At 38.8% G+C, this 20,780-nt stretch overlaps 1 protein-coding gene across 11 annotated transcripts in view; it reads left to right on the top strand.

The window, feature by feature from the left end:
• The first annotated feature begins 355 nt into the window (after positions 1–355).
• Ank2 (ankyrin 2) overlaps positions 356–20,780 on the top strand; it is a 652,896-nt gene continuing 632,471 nt past the window's right edge. For 2 of the 11 annotated variants that reach the window (XM_071614460.1, XM_071614462.1), the window contains exon 1: positions 356–965. In XM_071614460.1, coding sequence (XP_071470561.1) covers positions 894–965 — 72 coding nt within the window. In that variant the 5' untranslated portion in view covers positions 356–893. The remainder of the gene's footprint in view (positions 966–20,780) is intronic. The other 9 variants (XM_071614457.1, XM_071614456.1, XM_071614461.1 and 6 more) reach the window with 8 other exon arrangements.

The following is a 20,780-nucleotide window of genomic DNA, read 5'->3' as shown; positions in this document are numbered from 1 at the left end:
AGGTGGGAATGATAAGCTGGGTCTTGGGGTAAGGAGGAAATGCCCAAAGCATAAAAGGCACACCACCATGGTATTTTCTCCACCAGCCCACAACTGACAGGAGTTGAAGTTGCAGTGACATTTCATACCATGTTCTCTCCGTAAAATAACTCCTCCTTACCAATAGGGAGTGGTTGGCAGAACAAAGAATGTGTGTGTGGAGCCTAGAGGTGGGTGGGTGCCTAACAGAACGCTAAGGGAGAATGAGTGTGCATGGGGAATGTGTGTATGGGATGAATGGAAAGAGCCGAGAGTGAGTGCGGAGATGGGCAGGGAGGAGTTGGACGTGCCCCATCAGCTCGGGGCCTCCCGAGGGAACGTCTGCCTGTGATGCGGGAGCGCCCGCCGAGGAGCCTCCTTATCCCCACCCACCTCCCGAACTCCAGCAGTCAGTGGTGCATATAGACATATTTCTGGGAGCTGTCCATGAGCTCATCGCTCTCCTGGCGATAGCGGCAGCAGCGAGGGAAGGAGCCTTCTTTCTCCCGGAGCCGCTGCTAGAATAAGCCCGGCCGTTCGCTCATTCAGACACGCGCGGAGCGCGGCGCCTTCGGGAAGAGGCAGCCGCCCGCGCAGCCCCGCGGCCAAGGTCGCGCCCGACCCCCGCCCGCCATGGCCCCGAATCTCCCCACAGGGAGGTAGGTGGGCGCAGGCAGGGGCGAGGGGCTCAGTCCAGGACTCCGCGCGGGCGAGCAAAGGGGACAGCTGCCCCTTCCACTCCTGCGGCGGAGGAGCCCCGGCGCGTACACCCGGCGCGGCGGCTGCTGACGGGCCGCAGGCCCGGCGCTAAGGAGACTGAGGGGACGCGGGAGACCCGGGAGTGACAGGAGGAAGAAACCCGGAGCCGTAGGAAGATGGCTTCTCCCACCTCCCCGGCCCCGGAAGGCGGGGCCTCCACCCCAATGAACCCGCCGCGGATTCGTCAGGTGGGTGCACAAAGTACGGGGAGGGGCGCCCGCACCCCATTGTCCTCCCGTCCCCCTAAGGACGGGGACCTCGCCCCCAAGGCAGAGGCTGACCGGGGAGTGAGACCGGCACCGGCATGCTTGGCCACATCGCCTGACCAGGACCATTCTCTAAATCTCTTTTTCTCAGTCTCACTTCACACAGATTCAGACACACTCACGCCCTAGAAAAACACACGTCTTCCCAAACCAGACGTGGAACTTCTGCAGGCACACACTCACACACACCCCGCAAACTCATCCCCCCCACCGCGCCTAGAGGCACACACCCAGCTGTCACATGACCCACTGCAGAGCTATACCGTTAGAAGAAACTAAGGGGACTTTCTGGGAAAAATGTACCGTAGACCTAAATTCCCTGAGGACCTTAAGAGAGGTTGCTGGAAACATTCACTTGCAACCCAAAGGAGAAAAGGATCTTATTCTAGAGGTTTTTTTTTTTTTTTTTTTTTTTCCTTTAAACCAGTTCTCAACTTTGAACAGAGATACGCCCAACAATTGCAGCCCTGTACTAGACAGTACTAGGAGACATGTGTTCCTGTTCTTTCCATTTCTATAGAGACTCAAGAAGCTTGCCCCAACACTGCAAAGGGGGAATGCACATTTCTTTGGCTGTTTGGATAAACCCTGTCTTCTGTTTGTATGGTAATATTAAAACAAGGAGAGTACTCCATCTGGTTGTGATCTGTGATTTGGTATCTAGGGTCCCCCCTACCCCACCCCTTCTGCTACCATTGCCAGGAACTACAACATTAGCATTTTAGGTTGTCACAGTAGTAGCAACTGACCACTTGCTCTGTTCAGGGTAGTGCATGAGTGTGAGTCATGATTCACTATCTGCAAGTAGGGAACTTCTTTACCAAAAAGAATTGGGTTCCTGTTTAGAAATAGGATAAACTTGTTTAATGGATACTATCTGGCAGGAAGGACCTAGCAGTATGAAAATTTCGATGAACACCAAGGACACCAGAATTTATGAAAAAATGATAGGGAAATTTGGATGACACTTAACAAGCTTTTGTCCTTGTTACGAAAACACTATGTAGTGTAGTAATGCTACATTAGGGCAAACCTTTGTTTATGGGCATTTTTTAATGCAATGACTAAAAATTCATGTGTACATTTTTATTTTAAGGCAATCTTATCCCCTCCAAATTGTTAGAGTTTTAAATCCTTATAAGATCCAGAACTCTAATTTTATGACAATGCATTTTTAATTGCACTTGAAATTATTTTTTCCCCTGAAGAATTGTGATAGCAAGTAATATTAAATCTGTATTTCTGATAGATATGCATCTAGGAATGAAGGTGAGAGTATTGCTATTTACAGCAAAAGAAAAATCACATCCTAAGCAAAAAAAAAATCATTTTTATACCTGGATAAATATATATGTATTTATATATATTACATATATGAATATTGAGGAAGTAAAATACACTAAATAGAATGAATATAAGCACTCATAAAAACTGCTGTGAAATTTCATTCTATATTTAGAATATTTTTATTGACCTAAGATATACTATGTTTGAAAATAGTTACTAGAAAAATTTGCATTAAAGGTCATTGCTATTTTGCAATTTGCAGAGTAGGCATTCTACTTGGAGGAACTCATAATTAAAAACTGTGTAAAATGACATAATGCTGCAACAGTAAAGTTACTGACTGGTGTCCTCTGTTCAGGCTTTCATTTATATGACCTTATAGAAGTACTCTTTTAGTGATTGGTGCATTAATTTGCATAGGCTGTAGAAATAGGTTTCTTGAATTATTGGTTATTCCGGTCTACCTGATTCATCCAGTCAGGTGGAACACAAGTACTGACAACCTCTGGCTGCAGAATCACCATTAGTTTGCAACTGATTTTGAGCAAATTACAAATAGAAAAACAGAAAGGATAACTGTGCTGTCCTGCTAAGTGGTCCTAGTCATATTAGGTCCTAGTTATATTGTTACTGTTTTCTGGGCATATTTCTCCATGTGCTTTAATAATTATTTTTCAAATCAGTTCTGGATTGAATTGAAATTAACTTAAAATCTGAATGTTTTTCTTTTTTCCAAACCATGTTGTGAGAAAAACTATAGTTGTATTTTCCTAAGATTTTAATTAGACATTACTGGATTTCAGCAATAAATTAATTGATCATAATTTTAATTATATAATGGAAATTCAGGAAAAAAATGGTTTAGAAAGGTTTTGGTGCATACAGATCTATATTTGGATCTATTTGCTGTATTGCTATTCTTGTGTAATTATTTAATATATTGTTAGAATTACATATCAAATTGTATGTTATTTTTACATCTTGGTCATTTGGACTAAGATTTTTTTTTAAACTTTGGGAAAAATGCTTATATAGTATGAAATATTTAAAGTGGTAAAGTGGTTCAGTATCTTCACATAGTATAGGTAAAAATCTAAGTTTCAAAAAAAATGGGAAGGTCAAGGAAAATGACCTTCAATTTCATTCTGTTACGGAGAGAATAAATTTATCAACAAACCGTCTTCTCATGTACCTAAGAAATTAGCTATTTCCCTCCTCCTCCCCCTTTTTAAAAAAGTGCTATCTTTATTTTATATCTTGGATAATTAAGATGCAGAAGTTTTACCTATTTTTCAAATGTGAAAGTCAATTTAGTTACCAAACTGGAAAGAAAAATTTCCTGGACATCAGATCATGTTTATTCTTTATTCATTTTCTAACTGTGTGAAAGAAAAAAATAAGAAATGGTAGTTTTATCCCCAGCACCACAATAAGAAAAGAAAGAAATAAATAAGTGATAGTTTTGCAACTGAGTTTTTAATGTGCGTATCTTATATATTGAGACCTGTACCATTTCTATGCCATTACCAAAGAAATTAAATTAATTAATTAGGTAAGTATGTACTGAGATCTCCAAGTGCAAGACACATTGCTAGTGTTTCTCTGGCCCTTACTGTCTTTCTGATGAGCCCTACTGGGAGTTTCCATGGCATTGATCGGTGTAAGAGTTGGAGGAGCTATAAGACATCCTTTATCATTATGCCAATAAAATGTTAGTGTCTTCTTCTTGTTTCCTGATAAATCCTTCCCTGAAATCTCTGGGTAGTGTCATTTCATTTATAGCAGTAGAGTTCTTTCCTGGTTTGTTGTGGAAATTTAGTGACCTCCCATATGGTAATAATGAAATATTTACAATGAGTCATGCATGGTACTAAACCAGGCACAATAATCCTGTGAAGGAGATACTATTATTCCTATTTTCCATATGATACAACTGTGGGTTTAGAGAAGCTAGCTACATGTTCATCTTCAAACATATTAAATTGCAATTCAGGGATTTCAAACTTGGTCTTAATGATGCCCTACTTCACAATCACCATTGTTTACTATCTTCCTCTTCTAATTTTCAGGCATTGTTGACTATTAAGGGAGCTCCTCTTAGCCCTCTTCTTACTCCCAGCTCTCTATAATTATTCTTGTGGAGATTCTTTTGGGTTGCCTTAAATATAGGATTTACACTAAAGTTGATTTAATTACTCAAATCCATCAAATGAAAATAACTCAAGTTCCATTTTCATGTCTGTGTTCTCTAAGAGAGCATTTCTCCAGCATCACGGTTGCTGAGCACAGAGACCATGGCCCTCACTTTGCTTTTGCTTCTCCTGGGAGCTACTCAATTATTCCTGCTGTTTTCATGATAGTCCTGAAAAAAAAAAAATCATCCTGAGAATAATCTGGGTTAATGGAGAATCTTGTTGAACAAGCCAAAAAACAAAAGAAGGCTTACATTTTTAAGCTTTTCACTTTCTTCCATAATTAATCCCATTCTTGTTTATGCTTGTCAAGATATTATATTTTGAATTTTCATGTTCTGCAAAGCATTTGAGTTACAAGAGAGGATAATTTAGTTTAGACTGTGAAGGGTTGGGAGAGAGACAATAAGTGAATATAGTGATGTATGGACATTATTAAATTCTTAAAATTTGTTTTAAATTTATGTATAGCAGAATTCACTTTTTATATATTTTAATACGTTTTGACAAGTACTAAGAGTTGTATAACTATCATTGCAATCTTGGTACAGAATAGCTCCATCTGCTCTTAATGTTTCATTTGCTAAATCTACTGTAGTCAAACGCTTCTCCCACCTCCAACCCCTAGGATCCGCTGGTCTGACCCTACATTTTGCCTATATGAATAGAATTATCCAGAATATAACCATTTGGAAATGACTTTTTTCATTTGTCTTAATACCTGTAAGGTCCATCTAAGTTCTTACCTGTGACAACATTTGGTTCCTTTTGAATATTGAGTAGTATTCCACTGTATGAGTGTACCACCATGACCACTCACCAGATGGACATTTGGGTTGTTTCCAGGTTGGAACAATTATGAATAAAGTTGCTATTAAACATCTGTGTATAGGCTTATTGTGCAAACTTGTTTTTACTTCTCTAGGTGTATACTAGGAGTGGGATTGCTGGATCTTATGGTAAATGTGTGTTAATAAGAAACTACCAGCAGGGCTCAGTGGTGCATACCTATAATCCCAGCAACTTGGGAGGCTGAAGCAGGAGGATCCCAAGTTCAAAATCAGCCTCAGCAATTTAGCAAGAGCCTGTCTTGAATTAATTTTAAAAAAGGGCCCGGTTGTAGCTCAGTGGTTAAGTGCCCCTTAGTTCAATCCCTGGTCCAAAACAACAACAACAATAAACCCAGAAAAGAAAGAAAAATCAGATAGAAAAATAAATTCAAAGAAAGAAAGAAACTACCAAACTATTTTCCAAAGTGGCTGGACGTTTTTACATTTCTTCCAATAGCGAGTGAGAGTTCTTATTAATCTGCATTCTTTTTTTTGGTACTGGGGATTCAACCCAGGGGCAGTTTACCACTGAGCTACATCTTCAGACCTTTTTATGTTTAATTTTTTTTTTTAAAGAGAGAGAGAGAGAATTTTAATATTTATTTTTAGTTTTTTTTTTTGGCAGACACAGCATCCTTGTTCGTATGTGGTGCTGAGGATCGAACCTGGGCCGCACACATGACAGGCAAGCGCGCTACCGCTTAAGCCACATCCCCAGCCCTATATTTTTAATTTTTAAATTTATTTTTTTGTGGTCCTGAGGATCAAACCCAGGGTATCATACATGCTACACAGGTGCTCTACCACTGAGCCACATCCCCTGCCCTTTAATCTGCATTCTTGTCAGCATTTGATATTGTCTTTTTTGTTTGTTTGTTTCAGTCATTACAATAGGTGTGTAGTGGTATTTCTTAATTTGTATTTCCCTAATGACTAATGATGATAAACACTTTAATGTGTTTATTTGCCATTCTTATATATTTTCTCTGAAGAATCTGTTCAAATAATTTATCTGTTTTCTTTCTTTTTCTTTTTGTACTAGGGATAGAATCCAGGGGTCCTTTACCACTGAGCTACATCCCCATCCCTTTTCTTTTTTTTTTTAAAGAGAGAGAGAGAATTTTTAAAATATTTATTTATTTAGTTCTCTGCGGACACAACATCTTTGTTTGTATGTGGTGCTGAGGATTGAACCCGGGCTGCACCCATGCCAGGCGAGCACGCTACCGCTTGAGCCACATCCCCAGCCCCCTCATCCCTTTTCTATTTTTCATTTTGAAACAGGGTCTCACTAAGTTCCTTAGGGCCTGGCTATTTTTCTGAAGCAGGCCTCAAACTTGAGATCCTCTCCTCAGCCTCCTGAGTCTCTCTACCTATACAGGAATAGGTTAGTGTGCCACACTATTTTGTCCCTTAAATCGTGTTTTTTTTTTTTTTTTAATATTTATTTTTTAGTTATCGGCGGATACAACATCTTTGTTTTGTATGTGGTGCTAAGGATCGAACCCGGGCCGCACGCATGCCAGGCAAGAACGCTACCGCTTGAGCCACATCCCCAGCCCCTCGTGTTGTTTTCTTATTGTTGAGTTTAGAGAGTTATTTGTGTGTTCTGGATTCAAGTTCTTTGTCAGATATTTGATATTCTCCCTGTCTTTTCATTCTTTGTAGTATCTTTCTGAGAGCAGAGATTTTAAATTTTAAGTCCAATTGTGTGTGTGTATGTGTTGTGTTGTAATACTTAAGAACTCTTTCCCTAGTCCAAAATCACAATTCTTTGTCTGTTTGTTTGTTTGTTTGTTTCTTTCTTTTTTAAACAGATATAGATATAAGTTTAATAAGTAGCACTATATTTCCCACTTGATCTGAGGATTTAGGAGCACATACTTTATATTGAGTAGGATTATAAGATCAGAACATTCAAATATTTGCTTGTTGCTGTGGCTCAGTGGTAGAGCGCTTGCCTAGCATGTGTGAGGCATTGGGTTCCATTCTCAGCACCACATATAAGTAAATGAATAAAATAAAGGTCTACACATCTAAAAAGATATTTTAAAAAAATATTTGCTTGTTATTTGGTTGTTCAGTGAGGTTTTTTTTTTTTTTTTTTTTTTTTTGTACAGGGCATGGAACCCAGGTGTGTTTAACCATGGAGCCATATCCCCAGCCCTTTTTATTTTTTGAGACGGGGTCTCACTAAATTACTTAGGGCTTTGATAAATTGCTAAGGCTTACTTTGAACTTGGGATCCTCCTGTCTCAGCCTCCAGAGCTTCTGGAATTACATGCGTGTGCCACCAAGTGTTGCTGAGTTTTTTCTTTTTCTTTTTTTTTAATTCCATACTTTTTTTAATTGGTGCATTATAGTTGTACATATGAATGGTATTTGGTGTTACATATTTATACATACACACAGTGCACGATATTACAATATATTTGGCCAATGTCATTCCTCAGCACTTCCCGACCATTCCTATTCCCACCCTGTGATACCTTTTCCTCTACTGATCTCCCTTTGATGTTCATGAGATCCACCTCCACCTTTCTTTTCCTTTTTCCTCTCTAGCTTCTGCATATGAGGAAAAAAAAAAAAAAAAAGAAACACAAGATCCTCATATTTTCTTTTGAAAAGTTTGTAGTTTTTAACATTTTACATTTAAGTCAGTCACCCATTTTAAGTTGATTTTGTATTTTTGTGACTTATAAATCAAGGTTCCTTTTTATTCTATATGGATGTTGAAGTGTTCCAGAACCAATTGTGGAAAAGATTATGCTTTATCTATTAAATTGATTTTGCATCTTTATCCAAAATCAATTGATATATTACCACAAGTCCACTTTTGGATGCTCTCTTCTGGGTTTTGTATTTTGAATTTTTCAGATTTTAGGAAAACGTAGATTCTAAAGTAGAAAATCTTAATGACATTAATATGCTTTCGGCTTTTTAAAAATGTTATTTGCATAATTTAAACTTCACATAAAGATACAAAACAAATTCTTATGTCTGGAAGGGAAGCTGTTTATGAAAGTGAAATGCAAACAAAAAAATTATATCCAAAACCAAATGGAGCCAGGAATGGTGATGCACACCTGTAATCCCAGCAACTTGGGAGGCTGAGGCAGGAAGTTCGCAAGTTCAAAGCCAGCCTCAGCAACTTAGTGTGACCCTTTCTCAAAAGAATAAATTAAAAAGGGATGGGGATATAGCTCAGTGGTGAAGTACCCCTGGGTTCAATTCCCAGTACCAAAACCAAAAACCCAAACAAATGGACAAATGGTGGGACTGAAGACATAGCTCAATAGTACAGTGTGTACTTACCATGCTCAAAGCCCTGGGTTTGATGCCAAGTACTTGGGGTAAGGGGTGGGAGTTGTGGAGAAGGGAAAGAAAGAAAAGAAAACCAAGGAGTCATATTGCTTATATTATGCAGTGAATACATATTGCTCCCAGAGGCTTTAAGAAAACAAATTCCAAATCAGTTACATTGAATATTAGCAGTAAGAAAAGAAATAAACTTCATTCTCTTCAAATTTTGGAGAAGATTAGCATTCTATGTTTTTATAAAGAGTGACTACATGGGCAGATTATGGTACATTCAGGAGCTAGTTACCTATTTCTAGTATACATGGCCTTGAATTCAATAACCTGTCAACTTAGCTTTTATTTCAAGGATATATAAACATTTATGTATTGTTGCATAATAAACCGTCTCAAACATAGTGGCTTCAAACAACAATAATCATGGTTTTTGTTCATTAATTTGCAATTTGGTCTCGGCTTGGTGGGTCTATGAGGAGTCAGCTATGGTGACTGGAGGTGCCTCCATGGTTGGGGCAGGAATCATCTAAGATTTTCTCACTCACTTCCCACATCTGTGGCTGAAGCTCCTGTAGGTGTAGGACTTTTCCACATGGATGCTTGACGTCTTCAGTGCATGGTGACTGGGTTCCAAGAGTAAGAGTCCTAAGACATCTTTGCAGAAGTGACAGGCATCTTTATAACCTGGCCTTGAAAATCAACATAGAGTCCATTTCACCATACTCTGTTGGTCAAGGTAGTCGCAGAGTCTCATCCACATTCAAAGAGAGGGGACCTAGAGCCCACCACTCAGTGGAAGGGATGGATATTAACATCACATTATAAGAAGGCATGAGAGATGGGATCTGGCACACCTTTGAAAATGTGACCTACCACAGAGTGAGAACCAAGTTAATGTGGAGTAAGCTGGTATTGAATAAGACTCAGCATGTAATTTTTATCATTGGATTATTTTTATCATCACATCATTGCAGATGTGAGGAGAACTAGTTTAAAAAGCATTTCATGGACTGGGGATATAGCTCAGTTGGTAGAGTGCTTGCCTTGCATGCACAAGGCCCTAGGTTCAATCACCAGCACCACACACACACACACACACACACACACACAAAAGCATTTCAGGGCTGGCTACATTGGGCATGCCTGTAATCCCAGCTACTCAGCAGGCTGAAGCAGGAAGATCACAAATTTGCAATCAGCCTGGGTAATGTAGTGAGACCTGTCTCAATGTAAAAAAAAAAAAAAAAAAAAAGTTTTGAGGTATAGCTCAGTGGTAAAGCATACCTGAGCTCAATGCTCAGAACCACCAGAAAAACAACAACTTACTTTTATTATACTTTTGTTTTAAAATTGAAGACGTTATAGAAGACTGTGGTAATAATTTCAAATATTTATAGATGGATATATAGGAAAAGTAAATAATCTCTCAATGACTAATATCTGTAACAACTCAAAAATCAGGTAGTACATATTTTAGATTTCAGATTAGTTAAGTAGATATACAAAGTGTGTAAGTAACTTGCTCAAAATTGACAAGCAAATAAATGTCAGCCCAGATAAGGCCCTAATCCGTAATCATTTGCATTTTTCTCTTTTGCTACTAGGGCTTGAACCCACAGACACTTTATCACTGAGAAATATCTCAGTTCTTTTATATTGTATCATTTTTGAGATAGGTTCTAAGTTGCTGAGGGTCTCACTAGATGCTGAGTCTGGCCTCTAATTTGTGGTCTTCCTGTCTCAGGCTCTTGAGTCACTGAGATTACAGGCATGTGTCACCACACTTTGTGCCTTCTTTGCTTTTTAATCTGTAGAACTTTATGGCGTTTCAGAGAAGATAGCAATCAGCAATCACACCTTCAGATTTACCTATCATTTGATGGTAGGCCTGCTAATGATGTAAACCACCCTTCTGTTTTCATTTGGACATTGCAGAAGGTAGCTGTTCAAAATGAGGAACCAAATTTAACATTTCAGGTGTTGCCTGGAATATACCCCTTGGAGGTTATTTTAGATGATATGTCCCTCAGATGTGTCTGAAGATAAGTTTTTGAAAGAACCCAGAATATTCAAAAACTTTTATCAAAAAAGACATTTAGCTTGACTGGGGTGGGTAGCTCAGTGGTAGAGTGCTTTTCTGGTATGTATGTATGAGGTCCTACCTTCAATCCTGAGCACTACAATTAAAAAAGAGAGAGAGAAGAAAAAGAAAGAAAATTCAGAAAGAAAGAAAAGAAAGAAGAAAGGACATTAGCTTTATTCCTGCTCTCAGGGATCCTACAATTGTATAAGAGATTAAGTCGATCATTATATGCAGCTTACTAGAGTACAGATAGAAAGAATATGGCAAGGGCAATAAAGTGTACCAAATACCACAAGAGTACAGATGAGGTTTTTCTTTGGTTGGAGGAGATCACATTAGGTTTAGTGAAACAGTTGAAATTTGAGTTAAATGTAGGAGAATGGATTTAATTTTGAAAGGTAGAAATTGAATACAGAACATTTCAGATCCAGAATGAACATCCTGAAGAGACACATAGAGATGGCGAATATTGGAGGGTAGGTAGAAAGATTAGTGATCAATCCCAATTGACTACAGAGTAGGGGACAAGGAGGGAGTAGCAAAAAATAAAACTGGAAAGTTAATGGAATGACATCACAAAGAGCCTGCAATTTACTCAAGTTTGGTCTTTGTTCTTTAGAAAGTGAATAGTGCCACAAGGGCTTGACTCCATTAGCCACCTTCTTCCCATGTGCTGATAAAGCCACCTCCAATCTGGGCATGGTGGTGCATGCTTGTAATCCCAGCGCTTTGGGAGGCTGAAGCAGAAGGATTACAAATTCAAAGATGGCTTCACCAAGTTAATGATGCCCTAAGCAACTTAGTGAGACCCTGTCAATAAATAAAATACAAAAAAAGGCTGAGGGTGTGGCTCAGTAGTTAAGCACCCTGGTGTTCAATCCTTGGTATATTAAAAAAAAAAAGCCAGGTTCAAATACAATCATCATCATCACCTAATCCTGGATATCAGATTTTCACAATTTTATCTATCTATCTATCTATTTATTTTTGGTACTGAAGATTGAATTTAGAGGTATTCGACATTTGCAATCCTCCTTTCTCAGCCTCCGGAGCCTCTGGAATTACAAGCATGCTCCACGGTGCCCAGTACAATGTTATTTAAAATTCAAATAGAACTTTAAAAAATATTGCTATTTTCTTCAATTCTGTAACATGCAATCTAATAAAAACACTGTTTTCTCTGCATAAATAATTTATTCCATGTCCTCTTGGCATCTCTGTCTTCCCATCAGATTGCCTCCATTAAATCCTTCCTAAGTAGAAATTTGGGAGCCGCTCTGTATGTGGGGGTTTTAGTTTTATTTATTTTTTGGTGCTGGGGATTGAGGGGGGGCTTCATGGGTGCTGTGCTGGGCAAGTGCTCTACCACTGAGCTATATTCCCAACTCCTGCATGTGGGATTTTTAGAAGAAGAAATAATCTACTTCAAAGTCTGAGCAATAATAGATGTAAGATCATAGTAAAATCTATGATCTGAGTTATTGTCAGTTTTTATCTTTTGTGCAAATGAAATTTGTAGAATACGCAGAAAAAAAAAAGAGCATTATAATGGCTTTGCTGAACTGGTTTTGGCTCATTTGAGTACCAAAATCTTGACTAGTGCCCAGGTTTTGGATTGGATCTCTCTCTCTCTCTCTCTCTCTCTCTCTCTCTCCTTTTGGTACTGGGGATTGAACCCAGGAATCCAAGGGAGCTTTATTACTAAGCTGCACCCCCAATCTTTTTTATTTTTTGTTTTGAGACAGGTTCTCAATCAGTTGTTGAGGCTGGCCTCAAATTTGTGATCCTTCTGGCTCGGCCTCCCAAATCACTAGGATTAGGCATGTGCCACTGCTGCTGGCAAGATCAGGTACCCTCTTCTAACAATACATTGAAAAGTTCTTCAATGAGGACTTTATGAGGGTAATAAAATAATTCATAGGGAATAACAATACATAATAGAACAATAATTACATGCATTCAAAGATCACAGTAATTGAAGTATATATCTGTAATTATTAATACTATACAGTGGGGTATTATTGTTGTTTTTTTGTTTATTTTGTTTCCATGGGTTGAATCCAGGGGCGTTTAACCACTGAGCCACATCCCCAGCCCTTTTTATTTTTTTATTTTGAGACAGGATCTGGCTAAATTGCCCAGGGGATCATTAAATTGCTGAAGATGGCCTTGAACTCTCGATTCTACTGTCTCAGTCTCCTGAGTCACTGGGATTATAGGCGTGTGCCACTGCACCCTGGCTCCAGTGGAGTTTTAATATAGAATTCCTCTGTGTTCTATAGTAAGCCACAGTCCTGTCAGGATTTCCTTTCTTCAGTGTACAACCTGATTACATTCTGAATCTCAAATTGTTCTTTCTGACCAATGTTTGTATCGATGTTTGTAACTTCCTTGTTTTAGAGTCATTATTGTTATTTGTACATTAATCTTATTTGCTATTCATATGACTAAATTTAATTTAAATTACTAAGCTATATCATCTGATATCTGGGCTGTTTTGCTTCTGTCAATTTACTATGCAAAACTTCTGCCATTATTCCCCTACTAACTTGACAATAATGTCTCTCTAAGCACTGTCTTCTATCTTGAAAACATGTACTTGGCCATGATCACTGGTGAGCTGAGGCTGATAAGAGGGATATTTTAAGTTAAAGCCTCAGAAATCATTTCTGGATTCACGTTCAGGCTGAAAACAGAACCATTTCAGACTGAACTCACACTGGTGACACTTGGTATCAAATCTGACCAGAGGCAGTTCTTTTGGGGATGTGCCCAAGTTTCAGGGATGGGAGACAGATGAGCAGTCCAGCAAGAAGTCAAAGGAGATTTGGTCATGTTCCGTGAGAGTGGCATTTCACTGCCTGCAGAAATTAGAGGAAATATCCAGATCTGAGTTATTGTCAGTTTTTATCCCAGCCCCACTCAAATAAAACATAAGAATGCTTAATTTTGTTTAAATTAATTGATTCTTTTAAATGATTTATTTCACTAGACTGAAGTAGTGATGCATCTTCTTGACTCTTCCAATTGCCTTATATACAAGTTATTTATCACAACAGTTTTCCTTTGTAATGGATGCTCTTTTGCCAAGCACTTGTTATTAAAACCAGACTCTTGGAGATGCAGCTTTCAAGTTCGTTAACCTTTATTCAACTCTTATGGCAATAAATGTAGAAGTATCATGTAATTTTTCTGCAGTGTATGACTTCATATGAATTGGGTTTGTGTGACTCTTTTCCTGATTGTCTTTAAAGGAAGGGCTTGTCAAACTCAAATATTTCTGTAGGTTTATGAATACTTTGGCTTATCTGTCTTTGCTTTACTATAATGTTATTTCAGCTGGATGTGGTGATGCATGCCTGTAATTTTAGCAGCTCAGGAAGCTGAGGCAGGCGGATTGCAAGTTCAAAGTCAGTTTTAGCAATTTAGTGAGGCCCTAAGCAACTTAGAGAAGCCCTGCCTCTAAATAAAACATAAAAGGGGCTGTGGATGTGGCTCAGTGGTTGAGTGTCCATGGGTTTAATTCCTGGTACCAAATAATAATAATGTTATTAACAGTGTTGTTGTTATTGTTGTTGTTGTTATTATTATTATTATTATTTTACCCTACTTTATTTGGGATTGAACAAATCAAACCCTTTCTGGAACTGGGTGTTGGTTGCCTGGTTAAACAAATTTGTTACACTATGTCATAGCTGTAATCCCAGAAATGAAGAACAATGTTAGATGCAGGGTATTATAATATTGCTTAAATTGTGTGAGCTTGTAAATTTTAGAATAATAGACATATTTAACATGAATTATATGAACTAATCACATTGATAATTCTAGTTTATAAAGGAAAATACCATTGAGGTAAAACTAATATTCAAGAAATCAATATATTTAATGTTTTTATCTATCCAAAATTGTTACCAAGTATTTGCATAGATTTGTTAGCATGCTTATAGAATTTATTTAGGAGCTGGGGGTGTGGTAGAGTGCTTGCATGTGCAAAACCCTGGGTTCCATCCCAAGCACTTGAAAAAAGAAAAATAAGGTTTTAGGTACCAATGAATATTTACTTTGTGAAAACAAATTGAAATAAAAAATCTAAAATGTACAAGAGTATCAAACCAAAGCTGTTGACTAAATAAGACTTCTAATTGGATAAGAGACCTCATCTGCCAACTATCTCTTTCTGATAAAACCTTGGATTATTTGCACAACAAACTTAATTCTTTCATCTGAGAGTACAAAATATTTTATTCATGAATGCTTCTCTTATCACCATCTTCTTTGGTTATGAAAGAAAACCAGGAACATCAATGCACTTCTAAGCATCCCTATTTTTACATATTCCTTCCTTCTTTCTTTCTGTTCCAGAAAAGGAATCATCCTGACCTTGATCCCAATTCTAGGCCTTTACTCTGCCTGGAAGTTGTTTTCTTTTCTTTCCCAATTCTTTTATCTTCTTTAGTTATAGATCTGGGGACAAGGCTAAGCCTGACAGTGAGGTAAAAAGCAGCTAAATTGTTGGGAAAAGAAGGATGCTTAGGATGAGAATTTTGCCATCTGACAGCCCTTATTATCCTTTTGGCCTTCTCAGCAGTTTTGATTCTGTTGATCATTCTTTCCTTCCTGAAGTTCTTCACGCTGGGACAAGAGAGCACTATTCAGATATTCAGCAATTATATTGCACTCCTTCTGAAATTAAGATGCTGACTTGTACTAGACTGGAGTGTGTCAGACTCTATGACAAGTTCTTTATGTGCATTATCTCATTTCATTCTTTATCCATTCTGTGAAATAGGTACACTAGTATCCAATTTAAGGATAAAGAAAAGGGCTTAGAAGTTTGCTTAAGATCACACAGATAAGAGCTGGGCATGGTGGCACACACCTATAATCCGAGACTTGAGAGGTTTAAGCAGGAGGATTGCAAGTTTGAGACCAGTCTCAGCAACTTAATGAGGTCCTTAAGCAACTTAGCGAGACCCAGTCTCAAAATAAAAAAGTAAAAAGGGTAAAAAAATAAAAAGGGCTGGGATGTGGCTCAGTGATTAAGCAACCTGGGTTCAATTCCTACCTCCAAAAACCAAACAAACAAACAAAAAAAAAAAAGTAAGAAAAAAATTAAGATCACATAGACAAGTGAATGGCAGAGTAAGAAGTTCACATCCAATTGTATTAGACATCAAAATCTATATCCTTAAACATGTAAGTGCATGTAAGATTACCACCTATGCCAGATGTCATGTTGGGACCTTGAAATCCAGAGGTGAAACACTCAGTACACATGGAACTGTGGTATAGTGTTAAAACAGACTAAACAGAAGAATGTGATGATTTTGGGGGGGGGGTTGGGGTGGTACTAGGGATTGAACTCAGGGGTACTTAACCACTCAGCCACATCCCCAGCCTTTTTTTGGATTTTATGTAGAGACAGGGTTTCATCGAGTTGCTAAGGGCCTCACTAAATTGCTGAGGCTGGCTTTGAACCCGAGATCCTCCTGTCTCAGACTCCTGAGCCACTGGGATTACAAGTGAGTGCCACCATACCCAGCTAGAATGTGATGTGATGATTTTAATAGTGGAGGTATGATCCAGTGTAGTGGGGTCTTTTGCTTGCTCAGGGAATTCAGCAAAGACCTTGGAGAGGCTGATACCTGAAGGAAGAGTAATAGCATGCAGCATGACTAAGGTAGGGAGGGAATTCTAGGCACAGGAAACAGCAGGTGCAAAAGCATGGAAATAGGAAGTCTATTTCATTTTAGGGGTTATCAGAAGTTCTGAATGGCAGGAGTACAGTATCTAGGGAGGTCACAGGAGATGAATCTCACATGTCAGTAGTAAACAGCCAAATTGTAAAGAGCTGTATTTATTTATTTATTTTTGGTATGGGGTTGGGGTGGGGGGATTGAACCCAGGGGTGCTTAACCATGGAGCCATATCCTCAGCACCCTCCCCCCTTTTGAGAGAGGACCCTACTAAGTTGCTGAGGCTGGCTTTGAACTTGGGATCCTCCTGCCTCAGCCTCCTGAACTGCTGGGATTACAGGTGTGCGCCACTGCATCCAGCTAAGATCTATACTTATTATCGTGATTCATTCATGGTTTTCCCTCCAGTGTTTCATACTAGTGTTCTTCATTATTATCCCTCATCATTTCCTCATCCTTCAATTGTTATTTAGATATAAGTATCTTCCAGTGTTGGTTTCCATCTTACATTTTCATCCCACATATTTGTTTCTTCCCAGTCCAATTATCCATTCCTATATCTTCCATTATCACAATAAGATGATGTATCATCAGTCAGTGTCTTTAGTGCTGACTCCCTCTTCTTTTTTTTGTCTTTCTTTTTCTGCAGTATTGGGAATTGAACCCAGGGCCTTGCACATGATAGGCAAGTGCTCTATTATTGAGCTACGTCCCCAGCCTTTTCATATTATTTTGAGACAGGGTTTTGCTAAGTTCCCTGGCCTGATCTTGAACTTATGATCCTATTGCTTCAGTCTCCTGAGAGGTTGGGATTGCAGGTGTGTGACACTGTACCCAGCTCCAGCCCTTCTCTTACTCAATACTTTCATCTGATTTCTATAAATCTCCGGTTTTGTATCCATGAGCTCCTTCAGACTTAACCTGTCTCGAAGGATCTCACTGTTTGGACTCCTCCCTAAGTGCTCCTCTTTGTTTCCTGTCTCAGTTGATACCATTGTTCTGTCACCTGATCAGGAAACCTTGAAGAGTTTTTGGCTCTTATTCTTTCTTCTATCTTGTTCTTTCCTCTTCTCCAATCTCATTTTCACTGTCCAAGTTCAGAAGTGCCTTGTGTCTGATCCAGACTATGTTATAGTATTTTTCCAATTGATTTCACTCTTTGTAATCTCTTTGTTTTACAAACCCTTTTCTGTACAACCAGCATATAAGATCACAACACTTCCTAATCAATCAGTTGTGTCTTTACCTACTTGCTCTATTATGAATTGTCAGAAATAGAAGACATCTTGTAAGCATGGTGCCTAACCTGCTGCTGAAAAACTTGTTTTCAAAGAGTAGTGCAGCAGGGCGCATGCCTGTAATACCAGAGGCTAGAGAGGCTGAAGCAGGAGGATCGCAAGTTCAAAGCCAGCCTCAGCAACTTAGTGAGGCCCTAAGCAATTTAGTGAGAACTTGTCTCTAAATAAAATGTATTTTAAAAGGGCTGGGGATGTAGCTCAGTGATTAAGCTCTCCTAAGTTCAATCCCTAGTATAAAAAAAAAAAAGGGAGTAGTGCAATCTTATTTTTCATAATTTTTTTTTTTTTTTGCATAGACTGGGATCCAACCAGGGCTTCATGCATGCTAGCAAGTGGTTTTACTGTTGAACTATGTTCCCAGGCCAGAAGTTTAATCTTTTAAAACTGAAATTAGAGGGGCTGGGGATGTGGCCCAAGTGGTAGTGCGCTCGCCTGGCATGCGTGAGACATTGGGTTCGGTTCTCAGCACCACATAAAAACAAAATAAAGATATTGTGCCCACCTAAAACTAAAAAATAAATAGAAAAAACAATCCCTGAAATTAGAGTTTCACATATACAGTCAGAGAGAAGGAAACAAAAGAGTTTGGTTTTATAATGTATTTTTTTTTTTAAAGAGGGAGAGAGAGAGAGAGAATTTTAATATTTATTTTTTAGTATTTGGCAGACACAACATCTTTGTCTGTATGTGGTGCTGAGGATCGAACCCGGGCCGCACGCATGCCAGGCGAGCGCGCTACCGCTTGAGCCACATCCCCAGCCCTATAATGTATTTTTAATAATTAATATATTTCAAAGCACTTTACTGTGTAATGCATAACTCAAGCACTTATTGCCTCAAGATTGAGTTGGCAAATGTAAAAGCCATTCTGCACTGAAGAGTTTACATTTGGCTGAGACTGTTAGAGGAGGACCAAGGATATCATAGTACCATGAATCGAAGGTTTTGCCTAGCTGGGTTGTTTTTGTTTTTGTTTTGGTACCAGGGATTGAACCCAAGCATACTTAACAACTGAGCCACATCTCCAGCCTTTTTTATGTTTTATTTTGAGACTAGATCTCACTAGGTTGCTTACACCTCAACTAAATTGCTGAGACTGGCTTCGAACCTGCAATCTTCCTGCCTCAGCCTCTCAAACTGCTGGAATTACAGGTGTGTGCTATACCATGCCTGGCTGTTTTTTGTTGTTGTTGTTGTTTTTGGTTTTTGTTTGTTTGTTTGTTTCTTTCTTTTAGTGTTAAAAGTGCTATGGGATTATCTTCTACTTAGGAAAATCTATCACTCCACACCACCAACTCTATTGGTTCCTTTTATTCTCTTCTTGCTGCAGAGCAAATAGAATTCCTGAATCCCCAAGGTTCATAAATCCTGCTTCCGGCCCCTATCAGAGTTGGGCAGAGGAAAGGTAAGAAGGAGGAAGGATGCTGAGGAAAAGTGGTACAGAGGATCAGAGGATGGAGAATTCCTTCCTACTTCTTCAGGGGGTGGGGACTGCCATTGTGACAAGATAACAGATTCTCTTATTATCCTGGAGCTATCTAGGGTAGTGTCCTTGTAAACAAGGAAGAGGGCTGTCAGCTTCCAAATTGGAGTGTGGGAGAAGTGGAAAGCAGGGGAAAGGATTCTAAAGCTGCATTTCTTTTTCAAAGGGGAGATTAACAATGAAATTATGAATCTTGAAATGAAAATGTCAGAGTTTATTGTGTTTAGCTAGCAACTCATAAGCAGGTGTAATGGAAACGGCATGGTGAGAATTAATAGAAAAGACACCAAAAGCAAGTCATTGTTTGAACAAGTGAGTCACCTGGGAGCATGCTAATCCAAATTCATAGCATCTATCGTGAACTCTGAAAGTGAGTTTCTCTGGAAGAGAAATGAAATTATTGGAGAGGGAATTTACATCTTCTTTTTTTTTTTTTTTTTTTGCCAGGGGGATATACTGGGGATTGAACTCAAGGGCACTCATGTGGCACCACTGAGCCACATCCCCAGCCCTATTTTGTATTTTATTTAGAGACAGGATCTCACTGAGTTGCTTAGTGCCTCACTTTTGCTGAGGCTGGTTTCGAACTTGCAGTCCTTCTGCTTCAACCTCCCTAGGTACTGGGATTATAGGTGCCCAGTGGGAATTTACATATCTCGTATGTATTATTATCTTTATGTAAAGTTATCTTTTTCAAATTTAATATGAGAAAAAGTAATCTCATAATAAAATTCATTTTATTATTTTTTTGGCTCTGTAACACATTGTTTGAGCCATTTCTTTCTCTTTTTTTTAGTTGTAGATGGACACAATAGCTTTATTTGTTTTTATGTGGTGCCAGGAATGGAACCCAGTGCCTCACGCATGCTAGGCAAATGCTCTGCCACTGAGCCACAATCCCCGCCCCCGTATTCGAGCCATTTCTAAACAGCTATAGCATTTGGTATGTTTTAAATTGCTTCATGGGGCCAGGTGCAGTAGTGCACGCTTGTAATCTCAGTAGCTCAGGAGGCTGAGGCAATAGGATCGCAAGTTCAAAACCAGCCTCAGGAACTTAGTGAGAGGTCCTAAGCAACTTAGTGAGGCCCTGTCTCTAAATAAAATGTAAAAGGGGCTGGGGATGAGCTCGGTTGATAAGCCCCTTGGGTTTAATTCCTGATACTGAAAACAAACAAACAAATAAAAAATTTAAACTGCTTCATGGCTGTAGAGACAGCTCCAATAAGATTTTAATATGGTGCATTTTTTCTTATGTTTATGCTTTGAATTCTCTTTTAATTCATCCATACTTCCATCCCCCAAAGCAAATGAATTAGGACCACCTAATAGAACCTCTCTGTTAATTTCACCTAAAAACATGCAGACACATAGGCCCATGTGCTGCCTGCTCATGTGGACATATACAAACATACTTAAGGTGTTTCCATTAATTGTGGCTTAAACCATAGGACATTACTGTTTCCCTGAAAAGGAATCCAGAAGTCGTTAGCAGTAGAGTTGGTTTAGTGGCTCAATAATATCAGAGATTGAAGCTTCTTTGATCCTTCTAC

Source organism: Marmota flaviventris, chromosome 7 (genome assembly GCF_047511675.1).
Source record: "Marmota flaviventris isolate mMarFla1 chromosome 7, mMarFla1.hap1, whole genome shotgun sequence".
Lineage (NCBI taxonomy): Eukaryota > Metazoa > Chordata > Mammalia > Rodentia > Sciuridae > Marmota > Marmota flaviventris.
This window is presented reverse-complemented; position numbering and strand designations above follow the sequence as displayed.